Below are 17606 nucleotides of genomic sequence, written 5' to 3'. Positions count from 1 at the left end.
ATATTCTACTAACAACGTCAACTAGCAGTCATTAGAGCATTAGTAGACTCTCTCTTTAATATCTTCAAACACTTTATTTCTATGGACCACAACATACAACATACTGACTATCAGAAACTTTGAAAGTATGTGCAAACTTATTCTATTAACCCTAGTTAGTAGACATGTAGTTGCAAATTCAGTTTGATAATGATGTACAACTATTTAAGTATTTCACACTCCTTTTAAAGAATCGCGCTTATAAACATTTGTATCAAAGGCCTTGAGATGGCTGTTTATAACTGTATTCATTAAAAGTCCCACTATAAATGAATCTGTTCATAAATTGACAGAATTTCAAAACCTCTTGGATTTCTATTCCCTCTTGCCATATGGATATCTTTTCAAATAACATCCGTACCTGTACATGGTTTCTGCCTCTACATCACCGAACCACACCCGCAGATTTGGAGTGAAGTTCTGTCCGGTCAGCTCCAGCATTGCTACGTCTCCTCCACCGTTTAACTGCTCACACACACATACAGTGTGCACACGTTATCAACCGCAGGCAGAGACTTGTGAGTGAACGATGTAGGTAAGAGATGTGTGTGTGTTACCTGTAAGCTCTCGACCACAGGCACGGGTGTGACGGGGGTGTGTACAGGGCCCATGCCCTCATAGAAGGTGTATTCTGCTTTATCAGTGCTGATGATTGTCCAGGAGGCACCATCATTTATCATCTCCTTATTTGGTTCCTTTGGGCATGGAGTAGCCTAAACACAAAATAGAAAAATAGCATTTTGCAAAGAAAAAATATTAGGTACAATATCCAATCAGCTAGCTATTATCACAAAATAACTTACTAATCAGGATTCTTGTATCACCCTGAGAGTGTTTATTTTGTGATAATGACAAAATGACTTCATCCTACTTCATAGAAGGCTGCTTACATAAATGGATGTGAAACTGTTTTAAAATAATTTATCATCTTACTAGATAAAAAAAAAACGCTTTCACTAGTAAATTCATTACTATATAAAATCCATATATTAAATATTAATTTAACATATAAATATGAATATTAATTAATTAAAAGTTACATTAAATACATTTGTGTTTCAAATGATTTCTATTTAAAATAAATTTGAAAGCATGAAAGAATCCTGAATAGAAAACTGCAATGGTTTCCATAAAAACCTTGAGCAGCGCACATTTTCAAAAAATAAGGAATATTTCTTGAGCACTAGATCAGCTCAGGATCATGTGACACTAAAGGCCACTGAAAATTAATCTTTGCCATCACAGGAATAAATTACATTTTGAAATGTATCAAAATAGAAAACAGTTTTTGCATTAATTGCATTAATTTGAAATTGTATTAAAATGACCACATGAATGCAGCCTCGATGAACATAAGAGACTTTTTTTCAAACCTCCTAAGTCCCAAACTTTTAAATACTAGTGCTCATTAAAATTTTTCATTGGTATAAAACGGAGAATGAACTTAAATAAATCCGCTATATAGCCTTTGACAATGGACAAATATTTAGTTTGGAGCTCATGTCAAAATTCTACAAAGTGCTTTCAATATACTTCAAGAAACGTGTACACAAGTAATGTTAAAATAATACATATTTCCAACTTTAAACGACCTGCATAACTCAGGCTGGGAAAACAAACAAACAAAAAAACACATTCTAACATTCTCTTTTTGGTCATTACTGAAGACACCCTTATTAGCACAGTGAAATGCATTTACTCCATGGTTCCAGTGAGCGACTCACTTGAAATTGAATGATCCTCTCTTGAGAAAGGCACAGGTACATCCTCTCCGTATCCTTCAGGTAAAAGGCACACTTATGCAGCTGAGAGACGGGGTCATCTGCATCCAGCAAGGCAGTCTGCTTATCCACCTTACGGATGACCTGTGTGTGTGTGTGTGTGTGTGTGTGTGTGTGTGTTTGAGTATAAGAAAAGGAAGTGAAGTTTATAAGAGTGTCAGTAAAAGTACAATAAATATCAGGATGACGGAACTGTGCTGTCTTCATGTACCCAAACTGCTTTTTTCACAACAGTGACTGATCATGTGACACCCCAAAGACTTAATTATATAAACTGTCTGTTAATTATATATACTGTCATCTGATAATAGAGACATGATAATGTGGAGAAAATCATCAGAAGAACAGAGACACATTGACATGGGCTTACCAGTCGAGGAAGAGCCATGCCCGTCACAGAGCACACGAGTTTGACGGTTTGGCCATAGTGAATGTAGCCGTCTCGCACAGTGAACTCCTCTCCCTCCGACTCTTCATCATCCACTGAAATAGAATTAATAAGACTAAGCATATCCTGCATTGCATTACACCAAATTCACAAAATAATGTTCTTTTAAGCAACATCATATGACCCCTTTAACACAACAGTGGCAATCACGTTGTCCTAATGACAAGCTCTGCTCTGATTGGCCGGCTTTCTGCTTTTAAAGATAGGAGTCGAGTAGTTGATCAGTCTGCCATGGCTGCTGTTTCTAAGGAAGAACCAGTTTTCCTTGAAAGCACATATTTGTAATTCACTGTATTGAGTCTTTGAAATATAGTGCAAGTTCTGTTTAAGAAACATGTTAAAGGTAAACAAGATTTCCTTGAGCACACCTGTATAGTCGGTTCTGCTCTCAGGTTTATATAAGATTTCAGATAAACTTCTTTATAAACATTACATAAACTAAGTGAACTTTAGGCCACTTTATCCTTAAACATGCACCACTGAAAACTCTGTAGTTAGAAAGAATGAATTCATACATTTATCAAAGGGAACAGTAAAGACACAAAAGACTTATGTTACTCTCTCTCTCTCTCCATATATATATATATATATATATATATAGAGAGAGAGAGAGAGAAAGAGAGAGAGAGAGAGAGAGAGAGAGAGAGAGAGAGAGAGAGAGAGAGAACAATTGTTCTTTAACAATTTGGCAATCAACATTACTCCACAGAAATGTGCACAAAGAAATGTGACTTACAGAGGTGGATGTAGAAAGCTCCCCACTGCTGTGAGCTGGCGTGGAAGTTCCCTCCTTCTACGTGCAGGTAACGTGTGCTGACCGTCTGCGAGCGAAGTCGGTTAAATAACGCCACTTTCGTTCCTGATGCTATACAGACTGCACACAGGAGAAAGAACAAACCACAGAGACTTCAGACAATGGTGTGAGTCAAAAGCCTTGTCTACTATCCCGTTTCCATATCTCTTAGATAGCAGGATGTCATTCACTCAAAAACTGTAAAATGGTCGTAAATGCAGCAAGTGTAATGTGGGTGGTGAATATACTCACGGTCTGCGTTTTTGAGGGACTGTTTTTTTTTGGAAGGTTTGGAGATGACCTTGATCCTCTTGCTGAGGAAGACGCCGATGTCTGCGCTGTTCCCGTAGAACATCTTCACCGAAAGCATGAAGTGCTTGCGTTTGTCTGAGTCTGAGATGTACAATGTTTTGGCTGTGCAATAGTTCTGCAGGGAGGATGCAAGATTGGTGTAATCATGAGAAAAATGATGGGAGGCTAATGGTATTGTTTTGGCACTGTGCACTCATTGTCATTTTATTCTGGCAGCACATCTGTGTGTGTGTGTGAGCACATCACCTTGCCCTCTAAGTTTAGCTGTTGCATCTCCTGGTCACTGTTTCCGATGCCGATGAAGGCGCAGGGCTGAGACTCCTGCTCAGAACAGCCGTCTCGCTCCATCTGCTCCCTCTTCTTCTTCCATCCACAGCCCATCAGATACACACAAGGGGGAGGACAGAAAAACCTAGACAAACACCAAACACATTTTCAGAACATAATTCCAGTGATGCTTGATCATGAAAAACTCACCGGCATGACATTATATAATATAGTATATATATTTAGACAAAATATATTTATTTATTAAGATATCAGATAACAGATAACAGATGGGTACGAAAAGTATTCAGACCCCCTTAAATTTTTCACTCTTTGTTATATTGCAGCCATTTGCTAAAATAATGTAAGTAAAACATTTTTCCTCAATGTACACACAGCACCACATATTGACAGAAAAACACATAATTGTCGACATTTTAGCACATTTATTAAAAAAGAAAAACTGAAATATCGCATCACAAATACATAAAATGCTGCTATTGGTCAGGAATTAATGAAAGAATGAATGAAATGCTGTTTTCGGCAGAAATGGATGGATGGATGGATGGATGGATGGATAAATGAATAAAATGCTGTTTTGGGCAGAAATTGATGAATGAATGAATGAAATGTTTATTTTGGGCAGAAAAAAAAAGAATGAATAAATATTTAAAACAAAAAAAATAAAAAAATGAAATGTTGCTCTTGGGCAGGAATAAATGAATGAATTAATATTTAAACATAGCTACAAAAACAAACAAACAAATAAAATGCTGCTTTGGTGAATGCGAGAATAAATGTATAAATTAATGAATTAATGAATGAATGAATCAATCAAATCTTTAAGCATTTAGGTAGAAAAATAAATAACATTAAACATTAATTATATTAAATATTCAACTTCAACAGATTCTGCGAGATTTGCATTAATAAGAAAATATACAATTATGAACACAACTGTAAACTGAATGAATGTACAGCAACTGTACATTACACATCAAATGTAGATGACCTATCAGGATGCCTTCAGATCAGCACTAGGTGGCAGCACATGTGTACTGTTGCTACAGCTCTCACTTTCAGGACACACGCACAAAACCACCACCATACAGTCAAAATCACACAAAATCCAATCCTAAGCTAACCTGAGCACAAGGCACATTTCAGATCCCCCACCAGAGTATGAGGGCTATGTCATTTTTGCTCATCTCATGCTTTTTTGTGACCTACATCATCAAAGAGATGCAGGAGCGAAACCAATATCAATCAGCATGACCTTGAATGCAGAAGCACTTGACATTAAAGCCGTGATCTCTGTGGGTGACGTTATCAGCTCACTGCACCTCATCTTGGAGAGATGCTCGTCTAGACATGAGGTGGGGGAATACTCATGACACACAACTGAAGCTAATATCCGAAAACTGGTGCAATAAAAGGGGAATAACAGCGGTTCCACATCCAGTCAAACTGAAACATGCTGTAGACATGAGTTGGGGGCAGACCCAACCCCAATCATGTTTCACCTAACACATGACGGCCTCATTTGTACCGTTTAGCATATTCTATACTGGTGCTTCTGAAATGAAAAAGGAAAAGCCAAGTCTGAAGTCTACTTTCACATCCTAATAGTGAAAGATCATGTCTTAGACTGGACCACCGGCCTAGGGAGTTTGATCTGCATCAATCTGCCACTGACAAGATAGGAATAAAACTGTGCTGGTTTAATCTACCTAATATGTATGAAGTAATTTCAATGTCATATCAATGTCACATCTTAATGCATTAGGGCATAGGGCAGTGCTATGGGGTTAACAGGGTGTTCCGGGTGGTTTTAAGGGCGTTGCAATAGTGTCAGGTCAGAGGTGCTGTGGTGTTTACCAGGGCGTTCCTAGGGTGTCCTGGGTGGTTATCAAGGCACTGCTGTATAGTTGCTACAGTGTCTTTGGTGGTTTACAGGGTGTCATGGGTGACGGTTAAAGTATTGTTATGCAGTTGTCAGGGTGGTTGCTGGGACATTTCATGGTTTTATTGTCTGCCAGGCAAAAACTGTAAATCAAACTGTTAGTTCTAAAAGTAGGAGTACACCTCTTCTTAACAAACCACATGGTTAAATGAAGCACTTGCGTTCGTAGCACTGGGGCGAGTTAGCAACATTAAAAGTAACCATTAGCTGTTTTAAAAGTCAACGGGGTCACAACAAGGACATGCGAAGAAGCACAAGTCAAGTGCTTCACATTCATTTTCAATTGAAGCTAAATGATACACTTCCTAGTCATAAACCATCTCTGATTACAGAACACATGTATATGATTTCACGAAGCACACATTTTTGTTCTTTCTGGCTCTCATCTGGTATTCTGTCGCTCTTGACATGTGTCCAGGTTTTGGCTGTGCTGTAGACGAATAACAGCGCTGTCTCTCTGCCAAATGAGGCCGAGCGAGCTGTAACCGCGACATCAGTTCCCCAGACACTGTGTTTCTCTACAGTTATCATCTTGTCTCACTTTCCGCTGACCTTCTCTCCTTCACTTCCCTGTCTCATATCACCTCGCCTCCTTAATCAATTCTTTTCTCTTTCCTCTCATTATTTGGTTTTTTTTCTTATCAGCTTCTCTCTTACTCCTTTTTTTCTTCCTAAATGTTCTTTCCTTCTCTTGTCCCTTTAACTCTTCATCTTACTGCATTCTTCCCTAAAAAACTAATTTCTCCACCTTAGGGAAGAGATGGACGAGGTTTGTAAGGGGTTTCACATAGCCATGGGATACATTTTTGTGCCCAAAAACAGATAGATAGAGAGCTTAGAAGTGGAACACGGGTTAAAAGTGAAACTTTATTAAAATTGCAATGCTCATGGCGTAAGATGCTGAAAAACAATGAGACACATTTCAACCACCAGGGATTAAATAAGAAATATGGTAAAAGTTAAGTATTTACACTTACCAAAAGGTCACAAATCATTTACATTTCATCTCATGAATTTTAGTTGTCATTTACCTTTTTTCATTGCCGTATGATTTCTGTGCAACTTTAGCGTGTAGGATGAGCACGGTTTGGTCTCCTCGTTCCTTCAGGTAATTCCGCATGGCTTCTCTGAAATCACAAAAGCAAAAGAACCGCATAAGACCGATAGGAATTTTTAGTAATTATATAGCCAAGTACTCAATTAAAAATTTAATATCCAAAATTTCTTTTTTTTTTTTTATTTCACAAATCAACTTTGAAATTCAATGTCACGAGAGGGGAGGGGCCGAGAACCGTGGGCCAGAGCGAGGCCGGTGGAGTAAATGCTAATACGCGACACCTGCACCACTCACTGGTCTCGAGGCCCACGGAAGAGCAAATTAAAGTTTTATTTAATTGTTTGCCGGTTCCCGCCTCCTTCTTCCCTAACCCTAACCCTAACCCTAACGGCGAGAACCGGTGCACATTTAAATAAATCTTTAATAATAAAATAAACACAACTGAAAATAACGTGACAGCCCCTTGCAGACATACAGAACCAAAACACAAAATAAAGTCCAGGCCTGGTCCTCTCACGTCTTTCATTTTCATCACTCCTCCTTTTATCCTTGATCATTTTGATAGCTCCTCCGTGGGACTCGAGACTGGTGAGTGGCGCAGGTGTCACTCATTAGCATTTACTCCACCTGCCTCACTCCATTCCCATGGCTCTCGGCCCTGCCCCTCTCGTTACATTTAACCGCGCAAGTTTTGATTAGTTTTACAAGTCGAAAATGTTGATGTACCTAATTAGTTGAGACATCTCCCTCAAACTGAAATAGTATAACAGAGATTGTACACACATAAATGTGAATGGGAGGAATCATAATGCTCAATGAAAATCCCGCCTTACAGTTAAAAGAGCCAATCATCTGATTGATTACTCCATAACTCACTTGCACATAAGTTGGACCAGCACTTTTAAGCATTATTTGAATTGTAGAGCAACAATATATGGAGACATTGTTGTCAGATGAATTCAAGTATGTTAATAAAACAGAATTTCTACAGAATTTGTGTCCTTCCCCATTTTAGTTGTTGAATGGACCTGTACTTGCAAACACAATTATGGCTGCCAAGTGACCTGACTTGGACTTCTGTGTATCGTATCATAGATAAAACAAAAATCCATTACTGAAACGGGCAAGATTACATTTTTGAGAAGTTCCTTCATAAATATTGCAACTCTATACGACTTCTACTTGGCTTTTTACTCATGTGTTTTAACTCATATGCCACAGTTTAGAGTTTTTAAAACACATCCTTGTGTTTCAGACCTGTAAAACCACTTTAGAAGTGCTATTGTAGAGGGTTCTGGTAAAAGCATGTGGTGTATGCGTGTGTTTCTTTAAAGGGAAAGCTTTCTGAAGGCCTGTACGCGCTTCAAAACCCAAATCTCCAGAGCTTGACTAGAAACACAGGCCCAAGTTTGATTAGCCAATTCTCTGGTGAGTGCAACTATGTGTTGCTTGCAGAAAGCACACAAACACTGTGGCCAAAAACCTCAGCTTTCCAGCTGGGGGTCTTTAAAATAAAAAGAAGGGGAAGAGGGGGGTAAGAAAAAGGGCAAAAGGACTGCAATGTGTGTGTGTACAAGTCAAACGGCACAAAATCTCTTAGCTCATGATCGAAGAATGTCGATTTCGTGTCAGTGTTCCAATTACCTCAGTTAACTAACGAAAAACATCCCAGCATGTGCAAACTTAATTTAGCTCGCTAAATGTGGACACTCTGGAAGTACAGTGCATTTCAAGGAAAATACGTACGTTACACACAAGACACACATTCAACGGAATTCTAAACAGAAATATTCTGCAGGGAAGATGAAAACCACTCTGATATGTAACAGGCCGTGTGTGTTGGATAAAAATGCTCACATAGATGCTCACACACTCCCACAAAAAACAAAACAAAAAAACACACACCCATTTGCACAGATGTCAGTGACACCTGACACGTCAAAATGCTCAGAGGGACACAGAGACGGGGAAACACACACACACACACACACACACAAGCAGCTTCCCTTTGCCACGCAAATGTCTCACACACGCTGAAGTTAGACAGGCTTTTGTTATGGAAAGCAAGGGGGCCCTGTGACATGAGGATGGGAGGGGAAGTAAGAGAGGGAAGAGAGGTGAAAGGGTTGTGCTCTGACAATAATCCTTCTCCTACAAGACGAGAGACAGGCTCCATGCACCGAGACTAACAGCAGGACTAATCACTAATGCTTCAAGTAAATGTAAATTCACACACTGGCCTAGTCAAGTTACCGCCAGCAAGTCTGTATACCCACAGTGAGAACAAAATGTAACACCACACACGTATGTCATTAAAAATATAAATAATCTTCTATAAAATAAAGGTGCATTTGGTAGTCTTCTGCTAAAGTATTACATATTAAGAATTGTTTTTTTTGTTCCAGTAATGCTAATACATTGTGTTTTTTGAGGAGAGCCATCTGAATGTTGTACACTGACATGAGTTGAAGTACACTCGTAAGAGTTATTTATTTTTACCCCTCAATGTATTTCAGCATTTTGAAATTTTCGACAGAATCTTTACGCTCATTGGTTGTCGCTTCTGAAGGTATGTTAATACCGTAGTAGTTTTTGTAGAGATGCAAAAGGAAAAATTAGACAGAACACACTTATTATTGTGCTTTACCAGCAGAACCAATGAATCAGTGCCTGTATGGTTAAAAGGTCTAAAGACAACATGCAGTTTTGGTACGGTTGCCTGTGGCGTGTTCAGTTGGAGTTTAAAGGGTTAGTTCACCCAGAAATACAAATTCTGTCATTAATGATGTCGTTCAGACCTCGGAAAACCTACACTTATCTTCAGAACCCAAATTAAGTTATTTTTTATGCATTCTGAGAGCTTTCTGACTTTCCTATAGACAGCAACACAACTGCAATGTTCCAAGGTCCAGAAACCTAGCAAGGATATCAGTAAAACAGTCCATGTGACATCAGTGGAAAAACAATAATAACATCAAGAAATCAATAACAGTAATTTATTCAACAATTCTTATCCACAGGTTACTGACCTCTGACATTTTGGAGTATACCCCAGAACGGAATCAGCGTTGTTTATGGTCAGCATTCACGCACTTTATCCTGAAGGTAAACCACGCTGATTACGTTGATTATTTTCTGGGAACTCTCCAAAATAATAGAAGATCATTCTGACGTCAGAACACAGAAGAGTAATTCACGGCGGGTTCCTTCCAGATTTTCTTATGGGGTTTTAGAATGGGTTTTTTCAATTTATGAGTAAAATAAAGCCTGTGATAAGCATAGCTTGATGATATATTTACATTTTTTCCTACAATCACAATCACAGCCCAAACGTTCTTATCTAGTCACTTATTAAAAATACATAATACATAAGTTTTCAAAAATGAATATAACTGCTTCAAAATGTTTGTTTTGGGTATGGGTGTGAGTAATTTACGTTGTAGTACAAAATGTATTATACAAAACAGATTTCTTTCTTTCTTTAGTAGCCTGTATAAATTTGGCCAAAATCTAGAAAAGAAGTTGGCTGTGACTTAACTCAGCGGGTTATTGGCTTTACCAGATCTCTCTTTTTTCAGTAAAGAAAACACTGTACTTTATTATTATTATTAGGCAAATTATAGGCAAAGAAAATTGTAAAAAAAAAAAAAACATTATTAACCAGTATTTTTGCCACCGGAACCGGTTTTGGAACGGTAATGATATCAGAGGAACGCAGGAACAGAAGCGTAAAAATATTGATTCTGCTCAGAGTGAACAGATTTTTTTTTTTTAAATCATTTTCAAGCCCTGTACAAAACTATAAAAAAAAAAAAACATCGTCAAGTTATGTTTACCACAGGCTTTATTTTAACAAATTTTTGGTATTTTTAACAAAACAAAAAAAACATGATAAAACCCATAGGAAAATCTTGAAGAAAACTGAAGGTGTGTCAGTATTACATGCATGCCGTCTTAAAGGGACAGCATTACTAATTAAGTACCTATCCATGTCAGTCATGTTAAACCAACAAATATTAATAAATATTTTAAGTAAACCTAATGTATCTGATAAAAAAAGAGTTTACTTTGTATCTCTGTCATATTTGTCTTATTATCTTGTTCTGCTTCTTTAAAAAAAAAAAAAAAAAATTATTAAATATACATGAAAAATTATAATTTTTTATAAGGTGCTCCCTTTTCACTACTATTGACGGGATCATTCACCCAAAAATGAAAATTGTCATCATTTATTCAAGTTTTTCCAAATTCAATCCTTGATTCAAATTTATCATAGAGTACACAGAAAATAACTACAGTTTGGCTAAAAGTAAACTAAAAGCTGACAAAAATGCAATGACTTTTCGTTGACTAAAACTAGACTAAATCTATCTAAGACTTGATGACTATATGACTAATATGTGACTACAACTGTTAAGCATTTTCATCTCATGATAAAGACCAAATCAAAATGAACAGTGCCCCACAGTCATGTTTAGTAACACATACAGCTGTGCCCTCACCACAGTGCAACAGTAAAAGAGGAACCCTCTCAAACAGTGTTGAGCCACATCGTGTTCCGAACATTGTTTAAGACACATACACCGGTAGGCATATAAAAAAATTATATCATAACAAAAATAAATACTGCTATTCAGTATGAACCGGTATACCGCCCACCACTAGTTTATATTATATATATGCATATATTAAATAAATAAACAAAATATTTTTCTTAAATGTATACACGCATGTGTGTGCATTTATATATACACATTATAAATATACACAGTACACACACATTTTATGTACACAAAAACTTTTATTATGGATGAGATTAATCGTTGCACTAGTAATTATTCATTTCTGTGGGTGGGGCTACCCAAAAAAGATACCAAGACATGATCATGGATCGTTATGAAAATGAATAAATAAATAAATGGCAGTTTATTAAAGATTATTGCTTGTCTTATTATGATGGTACATCTAGTTATGAAACAGTGTTTGTCTAGACCTACAGTAGTTTTAGTGTTACGCCATACGCACGCTCAATGATTTTCCAGTCATTAAGAACGCTAAAGAGAAATTTTCTCTGACAGGTTGTATCCAGTTTTACCTAAGATCATATATGTCAGTGAGCATCAGGAAGCGAGCGAATATTGAACTGTGCTGAACCTCCCAGCCTCACGGGACACACACACAAACGGTGAATTCCTGCAGATCTGGTGATGTCATCTTCCTCAGGCCCATGTCATCTGATACCTTTGATACTTCTAATAACCTGCCGTGTGTGTGTGTGTGCTCAGGAAAACAAGACTCAGTGGCCATCTCCAACACGGATTTGTCTTATGTACTTCAGAAGGGAAAGATCAAAATCTCCTCTCCTATCCACTGATAAAATGGACCTGTTTGCAACGGTGCAAAGACAAGCATGTGTGGAGCACATGAAATCAGCTGCACGTCTGCTTCGTGATTACAGGCACCAAAGCAAGAACATTCCGAGACTTTCGACATTTCCCTCCGATGCTCAAGTGTTTTCACATCAAGAGGGTTCAGCTTTGATATCCGGCAACCTGACAATTCTCAAAAACACCAGCAGTGTTTACAAAGCATCTCAGAGGAGAGTTTATTGATGGCCCTCACCATTTGCAGGGGTGCTGGGAAAACCATCACAGATCTTCTGTTAGCATTATAATCAAAGATCTGACAGTATAGCCCTCAGCTAAATTACGGTATACCATTTGTTTCTTCAAAGCTGGGTCAACACGGTCAGCTAGTCAGTCGACCACTAAGATTGGATACATTTTTTGGCTTTTTTTCCCCCAAAGATGCTTTGAATTTTGAGATGCAGCTTAACAGAGAGAGTTTTAATGTGCCACCATTGTAACTTTAGATGGTAAAACTCTTTAAATGCATGCACTTTAAGCAACACAACCTCAGCCATTAAATCAGAACTTTTGTAACAAATTTACCATCTTCAACAAGACTATTACAGTCAGGCTTCATACAACCTGCTGAGAGCAATGTTCCTATTGTGCATAATCTACATACCTCCGTTTGTTTCTGATGACTATTATGGTTTTGTGCAATAAAAGGTTATACTCAGTCATTTATTCTCACAGAAGGGTGCAAATGCACTAGCATTAGCAAGTTTGGGGTCTTTATATATATATATATATAAACACCTTCTGTTCAGCAAGAATGCATTAAGTGTGGGTCTTTTGTACTTGAATAGAAATACTTCCTATTAAATAAAATAAAAATAAAAAAAGTTTCCTAAAAAATATTAATGTTTTCAGCATAATAAGAAATGTTACTTAAGCACCAAATCAGAATATTATGTGGGATCATGAATAATGGTTGTCATAATGACCAGAGGAATAAATAATATATTATTTTTATTGTATTATTATTATTAATAATACATTTTCAGTGTTACAGTTTAAGATCCAGCCTTGGCAAGCCAAAAATGACTTTCAAAAACACGAGCCTAATTACACAAAGCTTTCCAAGATGACTAGCTGTTCTGACAACCTACTGACGACTTGATTTAGAAAATATATGCAGTTGTGTGTACGTTTCACAAATGCGATTAAGGATCAAAGATCACTTAGGATCTAAAACACACACCATCCAAATGCTAAAGTGGAAAACATATGATTTGAAGGTTTTTATTCCATTGACCAACAACTTATGAGGAACATGTGAACCAAACTTGGCGTTATTTATTCCGTGGCTTATTGCACCTTGCAGTGCTGGTAAAATAAGGTCAGAAATAACATGCAACTCCATACAAGCGGTCCTGGAGATCAATCAGAGTTTTCCTGCACACGCAAAGGTCTCGCACGCAAAGTTAAGCCACTGGGCCATGTGACGTCACGTGCTTAAGAGAAAAACCACAGACCTTCAGCTCCTCTGACAGCTTCCTCACGGAAAATACACACATACTTAAAACAGTAGTGACTGATTGAGAAATGTTTAATTCAAAAAGACCCGGAAGATTCAGCTTATTTCCACCCCACTGAAGAGAAGAAACCCTTACTTAAAAGGCATAAAATATCAAATTTAGAAACAGAAGACATAAGTAATAACAAGCAACCACAGCATTACACAGATGCCCATAAACACAAAGCCAGACACATCGGGGTAAGAAGTGGACAAGCCTTTGTGAGTCATCCGTGTTCAGCAACAGCATGATAAATATGGGCACTTCAACAGGAAGAGCTTTTGACACGCACACAAACACTGAACACGCAACAGCAAACCCGCAACAAATGAAATACTCCTCACACACACACACACATTTTAATACGTTTCAAAACCACACGACATGAAAGTCAAAACACCACATTATACCAAAAGACCTGAAAGATGCTAATTTTTTTAGAACGACAGAAACTTTACAATGGGAAAACCACAATGTGACGTGAGCTACATAATTCAAAAACCATATTTCCAGTGATCTCTCAATGTATGTGTCATAGATGTGGAATTTAATCATTCAACTCTCTAAATGAATGGCTCCTATAAGCTCATGTCTCAATGCATCACTAGCCAAAAAAATAAATAAATAAATAAAAAACATTAGTAAATTAAATTTTTTTAATGTGCACAAGTCCACTATTTCAATATTTTTCATGTTTGTAACAATATTAAATGTATATTTTGGTATTGGCGAATTACCAAAATGAAATTATTTCAAAGTGGATTTTAATCACAACCAACAGGACCAGACCATGGTCCAAGTAGTAGTCAAAGTTATTATTTACTTTTAGGGTTTGGATTTACTTTTTTTTGATCTCTTATTCTCACAAGGCTACATTTATTTGATCAAAATACAGTACAAATAGTATTATTTTTAACACATTAAAATGTTAATGAATAAATAAATAAATAAATAAATAAATAAATAAATAAATATATATATATATATATATATATATATATATATATATATATATATATATATATATATAACTAGCCAAGTGTAAGTTCCTTTTGATAAAAGCATCATTAAAAGTAAAAGTCACATTGTAAATAACTGCTTTCTATATGAAATATATATATTTATAATGTAATTATGTGTGGACAAAGATGAATTTTCAGCAGTCATTACTCCAGTCTTTAGTGTCAGATGGTCCTTCAGAAATAATTCTAATATGCTGATGAGGCACTCAAGAAACATATTTAATTATTATATATGTTGAAAAATTGTTGTAATGCTTAACTTTTTTGGGAAACTTTCACAGATTATTTTGCAGGATACTTTGATGAATAAGTGCAAAAGAACAGCATTTACATTACAAATGTCTTTATACTCCAAACTCTTGAATGTAAACAGATGCACACTAGAAAAAAAACATGCCAAAATGAACTGTTGGCAGATATACATATTACATTTTCTATTCAAATGAAAAATATTGGTTATTCATCTTGCACTAAGGGACATAAAGAAGTTTACGTATAATTAAAATCTGTCTAAAATTTGCATGTCCCTATTAGTAGCAAATCATGCCTCATGGTTCACTGAAGGCCATTTCAAATATTAATAAATCAGAATAAGAATATATCTAAAGAGATGGAGAGACAGTCAGGTTTTAAATCACTTTAGGCAATAAAAAAAGCAGACAGGGAGTTAACAGCAGGAGAAAAGTAAGAAAATGGTTAAAAGAGAGAAAGAAGAAAAGTATGAGTGGCAAACTGCTCAAGTTAGTTCATGCCCAAATTTTGCAGAATTAGTAATACTGGCAAAAACAGTTACTTGTGCCAAAGCTGCATGTTTGAATGTGCACAAGACGAGAAGGAGAAGGTCTGTATAATACTCTGCCAGTTAATTGAGACTGTAGATGTTTAAAGAGGTTCATCTTCCTCCGGGCATGTCATATTATCTTTAGCAATGGGCTCCCCGACACACACACACACACACACACATTTCATCACTTTATCCCCTAGTCATCACACCATGGTGCACATCTCATTAACAATAGCCAGTCTACAGAAAGCATTAGACCCAAATTAATCTGATCTAAGCTGCTCCTAACCTGTGACTGAACTGAACAACACTTCAGTGAATTGTAAGCAGAATGCACAGACACACCAGTCTTTATCTAATGACACTCAGATTCACAGGATGGGGCCCAGCGCAGACAGGGGCCGTGAAGCGGTGGCACTGTCCTGCCAGGGCGTGTGCTCTCTGCCAGAATGCAGTCGTGCTGTAAGTTAACCGCAGGGCGTGCGACAGGGTTTGGGCAGCCGGTGCTTAACTCTCCCCTCTCTATCATTTTCCATGTCCCTCACTTCTCCACTCAAAACACGAACCGCTGACTGGAGCTGCTTCACAGAACGGATCGTCTAAAACATTTCGTTCCATATTTCTTGGGCAAATTCTTGGCCTCTAATTTTGACTTTTCAAAAAAAGGATGGATGGAGGAAAAGAGCATTAAATAGACAGACAGGAGGGGAAATGAGTGAAATAGAAAGAGGTTGGGAGAAAATAGAGCGAAACGATGGCGACAAATAGGGACAGCAGCTATGGAAAAACTCCACGGCAGTGTCGAGAGACACTAAAACTAAACCTCAGTGGGGAATACAGCTCAGGATGTCCTTTTATTTTCAGACTGACCATTAAATAAACTGTAATACGGCCAGATTTTAGAGGAAAGGAAATGTAGGTTTAAGTTGTCTGTATTTTCCTACATAGAAGAATAAATTAAGAAACCCTGTTAACTATGTTAGAAATCACATTCACATATGGGAAAGTGGATCACAACTGATTTATATGCAGCTTCATTTTTACATTTTATTTTTAAATGAAGTTTCACTTTTTTTCTAGTTACTTATGTGAGATGACCTGGCCTAAAAATTTGATTTCTAATTAAAATGTAAATATACACACACAATGTGTGCGCAAACTACATAATTTATATAATGTAAAATTGACATTTTCACGTTAAATTTAATGTAATCCAAAAATTTACCATAAAAATATGGTGACGACGTTTCAGGTATAGCATACTGGTGCCAGAAAAAAATAAATTATATATATATATATATATATATATATATATATATATATATATATATATATATATATATATATATATATATATATATATATATATGAACAATCAAACAAAACAACCAAAAATGTAACAAATCATGCTAATGCACATTACTAATAACAAAAATAAGACAAAACAAAACCCATTTAAATTAAATGTAATCATATGTAATGTGAAATGCATCGATTTCTGGGAATGTGCTTTTAAATTCTTTTTTATGAATTATGTGGTAAATCATAGTTTTTTCTTACCAGAAATGGAACATTTGAAAGTATTTCACAGTAAAATTCCATGTAACATGATGTTCACATTTTTCACCATTTTTTAGACAATAACTGCAGCATTTTTCTTTAAAAATGGCAAACTTAGTTTTAAAGTGAAAACTCATGTGCGGATAGTTGCGCTGTTGTCACTGTAACTCGTGTAATACACAAGCTTTGCATGCACACATGTAGGCCGTGCCAGAGAGAGACCTTTCTCAGCTTGTTTGTCTGCTATTAGCATGTGAAGGTGATAAACGTACCTCGTCAGGCGCTGTGGTTGAGGGCGCTCCCCAAACTTCCTGTGAAGAGAGAAAAACACTTGAGCAGAAATTCAACCACAATACAAACAAAAACATGATTTTATGCACAGATATTTGAGTGCACACCTGTGTACTTTACTGTACCACTGTAACACACACAAGCCCGTCTCCCATCACTCAACAGTCATGCACTCAAAGTTGAGATTAGCAGACTTGCAGCTGTTGTAGTGACCTTGCGATAGCACGCTCACATGACCGTGTGTACAAACACACACAGGTGGCCAAACTAAACCACTTTCCCATTCTGATTACATCCACCAGGCTAATTATCACAGGAAAGCTGTCTAACGGCACAGTTTAGCGATACCTGGAGCCAGAAACGC

The 17606-nt window shown here is 36.9% G+C and overlaps 1 protein-coding gene across 1 annotated transcript in view; it reads right to left on the bottom strand.

Annotated features, from left to right (window-relative positions):
* The window catches only part of rbpjb (recombination signal binding protein for immunoglobulin kappa J region b), a 49960-nt gene that overhangs the window by 5012 nt on the left and 27342 nt on the right, over nt 1-17606 (bottom strand). Inside the window, exons 2-10 of the mRNA XM_052560608.1 lie at nt 17224-17262; nt 6635-6730; nt 3620-3785; nt 3314-3488; nt 3005-3142; nt 2191-2303; nt 1764-1904; nt 597-752; nt 401-504 (exon numbers count right to left, since the gene is read on the bottom strand). Of these exons, the coding sequence (XP_052416568.1) occupies nt 401-504; nt 597-752; nt 1764-1904; nt 2191-2303; nt 3005-3142; nt 3314-3488; nt 3620-3785; nt 6635-6730; nt 17224-17262 (1128 nt within the window). The remainder of the gene's footprint in view (nt 1-400; nt 505-596; nt 753-1763; nt 1905-2190; nt 2304-3004; nt 3143-3313; nt 3489-3619; nt 3786-6634; nt 6731-17223; nt 17263-17606) is intronic.

The sequence above is a fragment of the Carassius gibelio genome, chromosome B7 (genome assembly GCF_023724105.1).
Source record: "Carassius gibelio isolate Cgi1373 ecotype wild population from Czech Republic chromosome B7, carGib1.2-hapl.c, whole genome shotgun sequence".
NCBI lineage: Eukaryota > Metazoa > Chordata > Actinopteri > Cypriniformes > Cyprinidae > Carassius > Carassius gibelio.
This window is presented reverse-complemented; position numbering and strand designations above follow the sequence as displayed.